The following is a 14654-nucleotide window of genomic DNA, read 5'->3' as shown; positions in this document are numbered from 1 at the left end:
GATGGGATTTTCAAACTGGGGGGAACAAGATTAAAATAATATTATAGATAAAAATAAAAACAACATGAAATCTATTCACCTATAAAGGCTTTTATTTTATATTCTGCCTACTTCAGGAAGGAGCAAATGTTTTTTAAAACTGTCTGGGGTTTTTTTTTACAGTTAAACATTACATTTATTTTATTTTTTATTTTTTTAAATCAAATCATAAAAAAAAGGAAAAGGTCTGTCAGAAAAAGTTGCCTTTAATATGACACTTACTGTCATATTAAAGTGAAACTTTAGTTATTCTACATTTATTTACTGTTTATTTTCTTACTCACTGTTGTTTATTATTGTCAGATTAGTTTCTACTCAACATTACAAAACAATTATCTGCCACATGTGGGAAAGTCACCAGGCAACAGGTAGCGTAGGACAGGGATCGTTTTATTGTGAAAGTTGTGACCTCAACACTTCCTTTTAACAGGAGTTAGTTGTTTTATTGTGGAAGTTGTGACCTCAACACTTCCTTTTAACAGGAGTTAGATGTTTTATTGTGAAAGTTGTGACCTAAACACTTCCTTTTAACAGGAGTTAGTTGTTTTATTGTGAAAGTTGTAACCTAAACACTTCCTTTTAACAGGAGTTAGTTGTTTTATTGTGAAAGCTGTAACCTAAACACTTCCTTTTAACAGGAGCTAGATGTTTTATTGTGGAAGTTGTGACCTCAACACTTCCTTTTAACAGGAGTTAGTTTTGTTTTATTGTGAAAGTTGTGACCTCAACACTTCCTTTTAACAGGAGTTAGATGTTTTATTGTGAAAGTTGTGACCTCAACACTTCCTTTTAACAGGAGTTTGAGTTGTTTTATTGTGAAAGTTGTAACCTCAACACTTCCTTTTAACAGGAGTTAGATTTGTTTTATTGTGAAAGTTGTGACCTCAACACTTCCATTTAACAGGAGTTAGATGTTTTATTGTGAAAGTTGTGACCTCAACACTTCCTTTTAACAGGAGTTAGATGTTTTATTGTGAAAGTTGTGACCTAAACACTTCCTTTTAACAGGAGTTAGATGTTTTATTGTGAAAGTTGTGACCTCAACACTTCCTTTTAACAGGAGTTGGATTTGTTTTATTGTGAAAGTTGTGACCTCAACACTTCCTTTTAACAGGAGTTAGATATGTTTTATTGTGAAAGTTGTGACCTAAACACTTCCTTTTAACAGGAGTTAGATTTGTTTTATTGTGAAAGTTGTGATCTAAACACTTCCTTTTAACAGGAGTTAGATGTTTTATTGTGAAAGTTGTAACCTAAACACTTCCTTTTTATATATATATATTTATAGATATTTTTTAGGCATTTTATAGCTTTATTGATATAGATAAATATAGATATTCAGAGTGAAAGAGCTCCGAGCCGGATTCGAACCCGGTACTGACGTGTAATAAATGAAAATGAATATAATATGATGTAATAATGTAAATGAAGCTAGTTTGACCTGCAGGCTTTGATCTGTTTGCTGCGCGGCTCCTCGTCTTCGTCCTGCAGACTCAGAGAGACGCTGCACAGCTTGTTGAGGTCAGGAAGGCCGAGGAAGAACAACTGCTGGACGCCTCCACTCATCCTGGACACACACACACACACACACACAGATGACACTTCACTGCATCAAACAGGAGCAGGTTCATCTTTAGATCACCAGGCTGAAGGAAAAACTAAAGTGTGTTTTTTGGTCATTTTGTGCTTTTTTGTCATTTTGTGTCTTTTTTTTTTGTCATTTTGTGTCTTGTTTGGACATTTTCATTTTAAAGAAACAAAAAAACTTGAATAAATATATAATAGAAACAACATGTAAAAACAAATAAATAAATATCTGTTAAAAATACTTAAATAATACATAAAAAAGACACAATAAAAGGACATGTAAAATAAAGTTAATATATAGGCGCATATATATGTATATATATATATATATATATATATATACATACATGTATACATAATATCTGAAAAAAATATTTTAAAAATCATTAAACCACAAGTAATTTAGATGTATTTGTTCCAGCTTTCTTTAAATGACAATTTGAAGATTTTCTAGTTATGTCATTATAATTATGAACTGAATATATATATATATATATATATATATATATATATATATATATATATGTTAGTTTTACAAAACAAAACAAGCCTTAGTTTATATGTGAAAATAATAATTAGTTGCGGCCCTTTTTAATGTCAATTTTCAATTAAAAATGACAGCTTGACAGTTTTATGATGATGAGTAACTTTAGTAACGTTTTGGCACATTACAGATTACAACATTAAATCAAGAAGATAATTAAAAATCCAAATAATATTTAGTTAAATCTCTAAAAGTGTCTCACTCACCTCTTTGTGTCCGTCCAACAGTTAGCCGAAACAAGCTAACAGTTAGCTGAAACAAGCTAACAGTTAGCTGAAACAAGCTAACAGTTAGCTGAAACAAGCTAACGGGGAACTAAAACAAGCTAACAGTTAGCTGAAACAAGCTAACGGGAAGCTAGCGGCAGCTAACAAACTTAGCTAACCTTAAATCCGTATTTTTCCGTTTTTACCTTTTAGTATTTGTCACCAAACTGATATTAATATTCACAGTGAACCCTAAGAGCAGTTACTTTCTGATGATAATATTCCCTTTGAGTCAATTATTACAGTAAAAAGACAATTTAATAAAAATCATAAATTGCTCAAGCTAAAGATAGTTAAATAAGGCAACAGATCAATGAGCTCTCACTCTGATTCAGTTTACTAGAACCAGAGCCGCTGCCAATAATTATGAGGCTAAAATAAACATAAACAGGTGTCAAAAGCATTCACATTAACTACTACAGTACAGGTATAGATACTAGGGTTTAAAAAGACTTTTGTAGAAGTTGAATTATCAACTCAAGCTTTTTTACTCAAGTAAAAGTTTAAAAGTACTGGTTTCAAAACTACTTATAGTATAAAAGTAAAAGTATAATTCGCAAAGGCCCTCTAATGCTTATTAATGTGTATAAAAGGAAAAGAAAAGAAAGATAATTATGCAAGTAGAAAAATCAGAATATTTTTTTTTACCATTACACTACTTTTGCAGATACAATTTGTGTGTATAAACACAACAGTTTATCTTCCTTCCAAAAAATACTTTGATTTTCCTTTTTTTCCCTTCCTACTGCTATGTTTGTTTGTTTTTTAAATTCGGAATAACGAGAAAATAGTCAAAATAACGAGGAAAAAAGTTGAAGTCACAAGAAAAGTCAAAATGGGAAAAAAAAAGTCTAAATCGTGAAAAAGGTGAAAACTAGAAAAAAAAAGTCGAAAGCATGAGAAAAAAATCAAAATCAGAAAAATGTCAAAGTCATTTAAAAAAAGTCGAAGTAAAGAAAAAAAACTAAAAATGAGAAAAAAAGTTGAAATCACAAGCAAAACGTGGAAGTCAAGAGAAAAAAGTCAAAATGAGAAAAAAAGTTGAAATCACAAAAAAGTCAAAGTCACGAAAAAAGCGAAAATGACAAAAAAGATCGAAATAACGAGAAAAAAGTGAAAATGAAAAAAGTCAAAATAACAAAAAAAAAGTTGAACTACTTGACTACTTATAGTATAAAAGTAAAAGTAATGTAAGGGGGAAAATGCCATTAAGGACAAAACCTTTCCCCCTCAGTATCACAGGGGGCCCAGGAGTGCTCCTAGGGGGACCCCTGATAAACAAAATTGGTTTAAAAAAAATGAATCAGATTATTATGAAGGTTATGGAATAGTTTTAATGCTGCTTTAAATCACGTATGCGTTATTAAATATGCAAGAATTCAGATGTGGTTCGAAATAGAGCCAGATTAATTCCATATATTTATTTTAATGTAATTCAATTTTTAAAAATATATTTGAGACTTTTAAACTAATTTTACATTAAGAAATTTTGGCAATAATTGTTCAAATTAGATTTTAAAGAATTGTGACTGAGATATTTAATCAGTGGAACATTTTAAAAGTGTAAGAATAAACTTATCTGAGCTTTTATTTACTCTGTTTTCTTGTAGTGTGACTGTATTCTATTTGTGTCTTGTGTGTTTAGCATCACAATTTTGGTCAGTTTTGGTGTATTTTTAGTCATTTTGTGTCTTTAATGGTCATCTTGTGTCTTTTTTGGTCATTTTTGTGTCTTTGTAAGTCATCTTGTTGCATCTTTTTTGGTCATGTTGTCCTTTTTTACACATGTCGTGTCTTACTTTGGTCATTTTGTGAATTTTTAAAATCATTTTGTGTCTTTTTTGGTCACTCTGTCTCTTTTTAGTAATTTTGTGTCTTTTTTGGTCATTTTCTTTCTTTTTGTGTCTTTTTTTAAAATCTTTTTTTAGTAATTTTGTGTCATTTTTTGGTCATTTTGGGTCTTTTATCATTTTGTGTCTTTTTTTTTTTAGTAATTTTGTGTCTTTTTTAATCATGCTGTGTCTTTGTAAGTCATTTTGTGTCTTTTTTAAGGGTTTTGTTTTGTTTTGTTGTTTTTTTGCACTGTGTAGTGATTAGGCATGTCAATAGACAATCTTTGATTTCAAAACGGAGGCTTTTCCCGGCAGAATAAACCTTTTTCGACACATTTTGGCAGTTTATTTCATCATTTCACAACTTTACAAGTTCGCTGTGTGTGCAGGGTTACAGCAGGGCCGCAGCAACACGCCCAGTGGGGAAATAAAACACTCACTACATGAGATAACGCTCGTTTGCGTGACAAGCGAGTTTCCTTGAAAGTTTGAACTGAAGTGAACTTTAGCCTCGTCTTCGCCCACAGCTCCACTGATGATTGACAGCGACATCGACCAATCAGAGAGCTCCCCTCATAGGCGGGGAAAAAACTGACCAATAGTAGCGCTTGATGGACGATAGGGGGCGGAGTCAATCACCGTGCCTGAAACTCTGAGGTTTCGTGAACAACGCAGAGATAAATACACTCTGCCCGGAAACAATCCTTTCAAAATAAAACAAAATGTTGCCATAATAATAATAATAATGACGATAATGATAATAATAATAATAATGATGATAATAATAATAATAATAATAATAATAATAATAATAATAATAATAATAATAATAATAATAATAGTAATAATAACATAATTAAATTGCTTTACTACAGCATATGAATCAATGTTTATTTAGTATAAAGTTATTCCAATGTGTCTTTTCCTAATGTCAATCCTCTGCACAATTCCAGCTATTACACAAATTCACTTATATATATGTATATGTATATATATATACATATATATATATATATATATATATATATATATATATATATGCAGTTACACTACTTTTGCAGATATATTTTGTGTGTATAAACACAACAGTTTATCTTCCTTCCAAAAAATAATTTGATTTTCCTTTTATATTTCTTTCTGCTTTGACTAAGAAAGTCAAAATTAGAAAATAAAGTCGAAATCATGAAAAAGGTGAAAATGAGAAAAAAAAGTCTAAGGCAAGAAAAAAAAGTCAAAATCATAAAGATGTCAAAGTCATTGAAAAAAAAGTCGAAGTCAAGGGAAAAAAAGTAAAAATAAGAAAAAAAGTCGAAATCACAAGAAAAAGTCAAAGTCATGAAAAAAGTGAAAATGACAAAGAAGATGGAAATATCGAGAAAAAAGTCAAAATGAAAAAAAGTCAAAATAACAAAAAAAGTTGAAGTCAAGAGAAAAAAGTCGAAATGAGAAAAAAAAAGTCGAAATCATGAAAAAAAAGGTCAAATTTAGAAAATGTGTTACATGAAGGGGCTACAATGCATTTAATCGTGTAATCCTGTATTGTATATCGATAATAAAACCTGAATCCTGAGCTGTTCCTACTCCTAATTCTTTTTAAAGACAATGCTTTTATTTTGAAAACGGAGGAACCGGTTGTGCTGCGGGGAGCTTGACGGCCGTGAACTCTCCACCAGTGAAACTTGGGACTTTTGTTGATAGAAAGTGGGTTAAATGTCGGTGTGTTTGTGCGAAGTCACGGTGCTCTTTATTATATAACCACAACCAGGCGGTTTAACGGCTCCCGGTCACTTCCAGCGGCTCTTTCCTCTCAAACTGTCCGACTTTCCAGGGGCACAAATGGGCGAAACAGAGGAAAAAAGCCCCGATGGAGTCAAATACTACAGACTAGCAGAGATCCAGGAGAAAAACTCGTTTAAATCCACCTGGATCATCATCAACAACAATGTCTACGATGTCACCAAGTTTCTAGAAGAGGTGAGGAACTCCCTTTAGTTTTTTGGTATTTTATAGCAGCAGCAGGTTGCGACAACAAGCGTGTGGAAATGTCTCACAACAGGAAATAAACCAGGCTTTTAATACACTTATTTGTGTTTTTGGGTTGAAAATAACTTGAAATGAATTCACCGTTGGCTGCCAGTGTGTCTGTTGCTAAATGTGGCTTTTTTTGGCTGAAGTCTGGTGGCAAATCTACCAGCTGATCTCAGTATCACGGGGGGCCCAGGGGGGCACCAGGGGGAACCCCCCCGGGCACACTTTACCGTGTTGTGTGTGGAAGGTCCCTTTAATTACTTTTTTTGGGGTAATTTTTGGTCTTGTTTTGGTAATGTGTGTCTTTTTAAAAGTAATTGTCTTTTTTTTAAATCATTTTGTGTCTTTTTAAAATTATTTTGTGTCTTTTTTTAATCATTTTGTGCCTTTTTTGGTAATTTTGTGTCTTTTTTGTCATTTTGTGTCTTTTCAGTCATTTTATGTCTTTTTTGTAATTTTGTGTCTTTTTGTCATTTTTTGTCTTTTTTAAGGTAATTTAGTTTTTTTTCCTGTAATTTTGTGTCTTTTTTTTAGTAATTTTTGTGTCTTTTTTGTCATTTTGTCATTTTTTAAAATTAATTTTTGTGTCTTTTTGTTATTTTGTGTCTGTTTTAAAGTAATTTATTTTTTTCTGTAATTTGTGTCTTTTTTGTCATTTTGTGTCTTTTTTAAAGTAATTTCGTTTTTTGTCCTGTAATTTTGTGTCTTTTTTTGTTATTTTGTGTCTGTTTTAAAGTAATTTATTTTTTTCTGTAATTTTTGTGTCTTTTTTTGTCATTTTGTGTCTTATTTAAAGTAATTTAGTTTTTTTTCCTGTAATTTTGTGTCTTTTTTTTTGTTATTGTGTGTCTGTTTTAAAGTAATTTCGTTTTTTTTTCCTGTAATTTTGTGTCTTTTTTTAGTAATTTTTGTGTCTTTTTTTGGTCATTTTGATACTGCCTCCAGCGGCCCCCAGGTAATTTGAGTTTGAGACCCCTGCCTTAAATAAATAAAACGCCCATATCCGTTTAAAAAACATAAATCAGATTATTATGAGGGCTATGGAATAGTTTTAATGCTGCTTTTAAATCACATAAGCGTTATTAAATATGCAAGAATTCAGATGTGGTTCGAAATCAAGCCAGATTAATTCCATATTTATTTTAATTTAATTCATTTTTTAAATACATTTGAGACTTTTAAACGTATTTTACATTAAGAAATGTTGGCAATAATTTTTCAAATTCGATTTAATAGACTAGTGACAGAAATATTTAATCAGTGGAACATTTGAAAAGTGTAAAAATAAACTTATCTGAGCATTTATTTACTCTGATTTATCAGTTTACCAAGAATGCTCCTTTACACCCATAAATGTTCCATATTTGCTAAAATAAAATTATATTAAAATTATATATTATCAATCAAATAATTTATATATATATATATATATATATAGATATATAATGTAGAATAACTAAAGTTTTTTTTTTACTTTAATATGACAGGTTGTTGTTTTTTGTATGATAAATTGTTCCTTTTAAAAATAAGTTTAACTATAAAAAACAACAATAGAAAGTTTCCTTAATTTAACAACCGAGACATTAAACAATTTAATGACACTGTCTAATAATGTCCCATGAAATTAATTTACAGACCTTATCTCCCATTTTATGGTTACTATATGTAATAAAAATAATTGACTTTTTTTATGGTGTTTGCAGTGGTAAAAAATAATTAAAATAAAACAGTGCATCTCTGGAGAATAATTTATTTTTTTACAGTAAATCCTAGTCTGGATTTCAGGCGGCAAGTTTTGAATATTTTTTATTGTTTTATTGGAACTTTTTACCACTAAATGAACTCACAGTGAAGCAGCGTCTCTATTTTCAGCCACTAGACCAGATAAATATATATATTTATATATTTATTTTTGAGATAATTTTCTGCTGAGTCACGGCTGTTTGTCTGTGAAGACGGTTCATGTGAGGACAGGAAGTTCAGGAAGTCAAGACAAACTTCACTTTTATCAACGAGTTAACTGTGATGAGTCACTAGGAGGCCCCGCCCTCACAGAAACTTTATCTGGACCCTTTGTCTAACAGCCTGGACCTTGGACTGCTGGACCAGGTCCAAGGCTGGATCAGGTCTAAGGCTGTACAGGGGTCAGGAAGGATCAGGTCTAAGGCTGGACCAGGTCTAAGGCTGTACAGGGGTCAGGAAGGATCAGGTCTAAGGCTGGATCAGGTCTAAGGCTGTACAGGGGTCAGGAAGGATCAGGTCTAAGGCTGGACCAGGTCTAAGGCTGTACAGGGGTCAGGAAGGATCAGGTCTAAGGCTGGATCAGGTCTAAGGCTGTACAGGGGTCAGGAAGGATCAGGTCTAAGGCTGGACCAGGTCTAAGGCTGTACAGGGGTCAGGAAGGATCAGGTCTAAGGCTGGACCAGGTCTAAGGCTGTACAGGGGTCATGAAGGGTCAGGTCTAAGGCTGGACCAGGTCTAAGGCTTTACAGGGGTCAGGAAGGATCAGGTCTAAGCTGGACCAGGTCTAAGGCTGTACAGGGGTCAGGAAGGATCAGGTCTAAGCTGGACCAGGTCTAAGGCTGTACAGGGGTCATGAAGGGTCAGGTCTAAGGCTGGACCAGGTCTAAGGCTTTACAGGGGTCAGGAAGGATCAGGTCTAAGCTGGACCAGGTCTAAGGCTGGACCAGGTCTAAGGCTGTACAGGGGTCATGAAGGGTCAGGTCTAAGGCTGGACCAGGTCTAAGGCTGGACCAGGTCTAAGGCTGTACAGGGGTCAGGAAGGATCAGGTCTAAGGCTGGACCAAGTCTAAGGCTGGACCAGGTCTAAGGCTGGACCAGGGGTTGTGATTCATAGTGATCCTGATCCGTCCCCCCACTTTCAGCAATAAACATCACCAGTAAAACAGGATTAATGTTCTGTTAGTTAGATTATTTACATTCCAGCACATAGAGAGTCTAATGGTGCGTTCAAGGTCTACACGAATGTCAGAATTTTGGACGTTGTTCCGAGCTCCAAGTTCAGACTTTCAAGTTCTGACTTTGAGTGTAAATTAAACTCACCATAAGGCGTTACGGTAGGAACATGTTAGACCCGCCTTCAAAATAAAAGCAAACACATGTAGCTGTCAAAATAAGAGCACATTTTGTGTCTTTTTTTAAGTAATTTAGTTTTTTTTCTGTCTTTTTTTGTAATATTGTGTCTTTAGTAAGTAATTTAGTGTTTTTTCATTCATTTTGTCTTTTTTGTAATTTTGTGTCTTTTTTGGTCATTTTGTCTTTTTTTTTAATTAATTTTGTGTCTTTTTTTAAGTAATTTAGTTTTTTTTCTGTAATTTTGTGTCTTTTTGGAAAGACACAGTTACAAGAAGACTGTCAAAATAAGAGCCTTAAATAAAACATATAAGAACCCTTATTCTCCTTTACAATAGTTCATTAAAATATGCAATGATTAAGATGGAATAGTGGCATTAGAATGTGTGAGAGGCAACAAATTTAGGCTTTTAGGGCAAAAATGTTCTCCGGGGGACCATGCCCCCGGACCCCCCTATTTAGTTTGGGTCCCCCATCGTAGTCTCAGAAAATCCTGACAGACAGTAAATCCCCCAGCAGTATGTTGAGGGTAATAAAGGAGGAGAGATGTTTTTGGGTCCTTCATTGAGTCAGCTTCAAGTCAGTAAATTAGTTTGGCTTCACTGGGAATTTCATGAACAAACTTCTTTTTATTTATGTAAATACAGTCATGGAAAAAATGATTAGACCACATTGTTTTCTTCATTTTAATGTTCATTTTAATGTCTGGTACAACTAAATGTACATTTGTTTGGACAAACATAATGATAACAACAAAAATGGCTGATAAGAGTTTAATGTAAGAGCTGATATCTAGACGTTTAACATCGTTTTATTGATCATAACCAAATTCATGATCAATAAAACCACGTTGAATCCAGACTCCAGGGTTCACTGGAGGACAGGCGGACCCGTTTCTATGGTTACGCTGTGTCCTTGTGCTGCTGTCAATCATTGTCAGATCGTCCTTTATTTATTTTATTTACATGAACTGATCAGGAACACTTTGACCAGGTTCCTGACACTTTATATATTTGCAGCATTTAGTTTTTAATGTTTTGTCAGCTGGAGGAAGAATTGTTTATTTTATTTTATTTCAGTAGAAAGAGTCTAAAGGTCAGAGTTCAAGCTGGAGCCTCAGATTTATTGGCCAGTCATATAAATCATAAAACAAACTTCAGAGTCTCTTTGTTTTAATCCTCAAAATCCAACATGTTGAATATCTGCTGTTTATCATAATCATAATCTGTGAATTATTCCACTTTAAAATCAGTTTCAGCCTGAAAATCTCCTGCTGGTCGGCTCCTGGTTCATATAAAGTTTTAATAGTTTGGAAAAATTAAACAGTTATGTTTTCAATTTCTACTATATCTCTCAATCTTTCTATTTATTTATATAATAATGACAAATTCAACCACATTAAATAAGTAAATCAAATATTTTTGTGCACTTCCAACAACCTACTTACATATAAGTAACATATATTTAATATATTAAAATTATAAATAAATATTAATTACATCGAAAATAAATGAAATCAATTCATAGCATAAAAATAATAGCAATAATTTATACAATATGTCAAAATAAAAATGAAAAATAAATAACACAATAAATATACTTTGGAAACATATTTTAAAAAAACAATATATTCAAAGAAATAAAATAATAAATCCATAAATTAAAATAATGCAAATAAATTTGACCTAAATAAATAGAATAAAGGAAGACAAACAATAGTGTATCTAAAATATTTTAAAAAATTTACCACAATAAATACATTAAAATATTTTTTGTGCATTCTCAATATATATTTAATGTATAAAAATAATAAATAACAATAAAATGTGTTTTATGCACTCGAGAGACATTAATAAATGAGATCAGGTATTTTTTTAAGTTTTAGTTTTTGTCATTTTTACAGATGAAATTGTTCTTCACACATGACCCCTTCAAGGACCGTGGGAAATGTGAAAATCTGACCATAATTTCTGTTTTTACAGTTTCTGGCTGCAGTAAATTCTGATTAATTTCTGTGATGTAAATGAAATAAAAAGCTTCCAGCTGTTAGCGTCTCTTACTGAGCGTCTGTGTCTCCTCAGCACCCTGGAGGAGAGGAGGTGCTGAGGGAGCAGGCAGGAGGAGACGCCACCGAGAGCTTCGAGGACGTGGGACATTCCAGCGACGCCAGAGACATGGCCCACGACATGGTGATAGGACAGCTGCACCCGGTAACTCAACACAGAAATATAATATATAATGTATAAAATATGTTGTTTTATTTTTTAATTGTCTGTAAAAAGTCTGTAAGAATACGATACGGATCACAGTAAACTAAACTAAACTGTCTGTCTGTCTGTCTGTCTGTCTGTCTGCAGGAGGACAGACACCTGATAGCCAAACCTGAGGTAAGTGTCTCCAGTTGCATTGTGGGAAACGTAGGAGGAAGAGTCGATTATCAGTTAAATATTAAATGAAAATAAAACTTTATTAAGACAACAGTCGTAGCTGTTGAACAGTTTATATGTGTTCTCTTGTTTTCTCTGTTCAAAATTATAATATACATATTAAACGTCTGTGTGATGACCTTTGACCCCACAGGAGAATCATGTGACCACTCTGACAGACGAGAACAGGTACACACACACACACACACACACACACACACACACACACACACACACACACACACACACACACACACACACACAGTTAGTTAGTTAGTTATCTGTTCATTTTTAGTATGTTTGTAGTAACTAGTTAGTCTTGAGTTAGTATTTAAGTTAGTAAGTTAAGTTATTAGGTTTCATTAGTTAATTAGTTAGTTAGTTAGTTAGTTAGTTGGTTTGTTAACTATTTTAAATAGTTGTCTTTCTGTCTTGCAGCTTATAGACATACCTGTATAGTTAGTTAATTAGGTAGTTAATTTAACTAGCTGTCTCTCTGTCTTCCAGCTGGTGGACTAACCTGTATAGTTAGTTAGTTAGTTAGTTTAACTAGTTGTCCCTCTGTCCTCCAGCTGGTGAAGTAACCTGTATAGTTAGTTAGTTAGTTAACTGTTTAACTAGTTTAACTAGTTGTCCCTCTGTCCTCCAGCTGGTGGAGTAACCTGTATAGTTAGTTAGTTAGTTAGTTAACTATTTAACTCGTTTAACTAGTTGTCCCTCTGTCCTCCAGCTGGTGGAGTAACCTGTATAGTTAGTTAGTTAGTTAGTTAGTTAGTTTAACTAGTTGTCCCTCTGTCCTCCAGCTGGTGGAGTAACCTGTATAGTTACTTAGTTAGTTAGTTTAACTAGTTGTCCCTCTGTCCTGCAGCTGGTGGAGTAACCTGTATAGTTAGTTAGTTAGTTAACTATTTAACTCGTTTAACTAGTTGTCCCTCTGTCCTCCAGCTGGTGGAGTAACCTGTATAGTTAGTAAGTTAGTTAGTTAGTTAACTAGTTTAACTATTTTAACTAGTTGTCCCTCTGTCCTCCAGCTGGTGGAGTAACCTGTATAGTTAGTAAGTTAGTTAGTTAGTTAGTTAGTTAGTTAACTAGTTTAACTATTTTAACTAGTTGTCCCTCTGTCCTCCAGCTGGTGGAGTAACCTGTATAGTTAGTAAGTTAGTTAGTTAGTTAGTTAGTTAACTAGTTTAACTAGTTTAACTAGTTGTCCCTCTATCTTCCAGCTGGTGGAGTAACCTGTTGATTCCCGGTCTGTCGGCGCTCATCATCACGTTGTTGTACCGGATCTTCACCGCGGAGGACGAGTGACATCATCAGACATGCAGCTGTGATGTCATCAGCAGTGGGATTCCCCGCCTCCTGATTGACAGCTGCAGCAGCCAATGGCAGCGCGGGGCGGCTCGCTGCGGACCAACAACCAATAGGATCAGAGGGTTAAACAGCACTACAGTACCCACGATGCATTTCAGGCTCTCTAACCAATCACATGGCATTATGCTAATGAAGCGTGTCACATGTTAAATACAGATTTTTTTGAGCTGAAATCTTGTATAAACTCAGTGGATGTATAATTTGTATCTTTTTATATGTTGTTATCTGAATGTAAATGAGTTTATAAATATGCAATCAGCAGCTAACGAGCCTTTAATACATGAACTCTGATTATGGCTTGAAGAAAATGTATGAAGTTTTTAATCTGCAGGTGCTTTTACAATAAATATTATATAACTTTAAATGTCACAGAACGTGTTTGAGATCTCCAAACGTTGCTTGTTGTTCCTTTAAAGCTTTCATCTGTTCAGAAACGTGTCTGAGGCAGAAAACATTTTAATTGATGATGAATTAAATAAAAATAAAGCTAGTTTTATTTTCTTGCTGCTGAAAAACTTCTTTTATCTGATTTTTAAAGGATTTTAACACTGTTAAATATGTTATTTGCACAAAACAGGAAAAACCCTGAAAATAATACAGTGCATTTCTGAAAAATAACGTTTTTTAAAGTTATTATTATTATGTCAGCATTATTTCCTGCTTCATGTTGAAAAAAGAAAAAAAATTTTGCTAGAACAAAAAAAAAACAAAAAAAAACATTGAAATATTCTGGTTTTTAAAGCATAAATATGAAAATTATAAGTTATTTTTTTAACACATTCCGCTGTCGATTTGTCACTTTCCACTCATTTTACACATAGTGGCTTTTCAAAATAAAAGTCCAGAGTCACAGGAAATGACTTTCCACAATAAAACCACTTGATCAAGGTTAGGGTAAAAAAAAAGAAAAGAAAAAAAGAATTGGGATTAAAAAAAATCTTCTTATTCGGGGAGGTGTGAGTACAAAATAAAATAAATAAGTTCAATATAAATAAGTAAAATATGGAAGAGAGAAATAAAAGGAAGGAAATAAATAAACAAACAAACAAAATATAAATTTTTATGAAGCAGAACATTTGCTGCAGAGAAATTTCAGGAAAATATGAAAGCGCATATAAAAACAAGCACAATTTTAATAAACGATAATAAAGTTGAAACACTGAAATAATAATATAAAGAGGAAATATGAAGTTAATTATTAAATACACAAGACAAAAAAAAGCTGCAGCGTTTCACTACGAAATCATGAAGAGTTTAGAAAAGCAGAATATAAAAATGTAACTAATATAAAAAATGAGCTAAAAATAGTAAAAAGTATTTCAATGTACAACAAGTACTTTTAATGTACAAAAAGTATTTTTACAGCACAACAAGTACTTTTACTGCACATTGAGTACTTTTACTGCACATTTTTTGCAAAATGAGTACTTTTACTGGAAAATAAGTACGTACAGTGAGTGTTTTTACT

At 32.9% G+C, this 14654-nt stretch overlaps 2 protein-coding genes across 2 annotated transcripts in view; one reads left to right on the top strand and one right to left on the bottom strand.

The window, feature by feature from the left end:
* LOC131962149 (mucin-5AC-like) overlaps positions 1-3179 on the bottom strand; it is a 20262-nt gene extending 17083 nt beyond the window's left edge. Inside the window, exons 1-2 of the mRNA XM_059327111.1 lie at positions 2377-3179; positions 1481-1606 (exon numbers count right to left, since the gene is read on the bottom strand). Of these exons, the coding sequence (XP_059183094.1) occupies positions 1481-1605 (125 nt within the window). The 5' untranslated portion in view covers position 1606; positions 2377-3179. The remainder of the gene's footprint in view (positions 1-1480; positions 1607-2376) is intronic.
* Positions 3180-5951: 2772 nt separating this feature from the next.
* Positions 5952-13550, top strand: LOC131961627 (cytochrome b5). Its single transcript, XM_059326458.1, has 5 exons — positions 5952-6242; positions 11471-11599; positions 11747-11776; positions 11970-12004; positions 13039-13550. The coding sequence occupies exons 1-5, from the start codon at positions 6105-6107 to the stop codon at positions 13121-13123; spliced, it is 417 nt and encodes a 138-aa protein (XP_059182441.1). The 5' UTR covers positions 5952-6104; the 3' UTR covers positions 13124-13550.
* The last annotated feature ends 1104 nt before the right edge of the window (positions 13551-14654 follow it).

The sequence above is a fragment of the Centropristis striata genome, chromosome 23, assembly GCF_030273125.1.
Source record: "Centropristis striata isolate RG_2023a ecotype Rhode Island chromosome 23, C.striata_1.0, whole genome shotgun sequence".
In the NCBI taxonomy this organism is placed as follows: domain Eukaryota; kingdom Metazoa; phylum Chordata; class Actinopteri; order Perciformes; family Serranidae; genus Centropristis; species Centropristis striata.
Note: the sequence above shows the minus strand (reverse complement) of the source record. Positions and strands in the feature narration are given on the sequence as shown.

Excerpts from the sequence above, each read along its gene's own strand:
- LOC131961627 (XM_059326458.1), top strand. The coding sequence starts at position 6,105 with ATGGGCGAAACAGAGGAAAAAAGCCCCGATGGAGTCAAATACTACAGA. Across the intron at positions 11,777-11,969 it reads ACCTGATAGCCAAACCTGAG|GAGAATCATGTGACCACTCT; the intron begins GTAAGTGTCTCC and ends TTGACCCCACAG. Across the intron at positions 12,005-13,038 it reads ACTCTGACAGACGAGAACAG|CTGGTGGAGTAACCTGTTGA; the intron begins GTACACACACAC and ends TCTATCTTCCAG.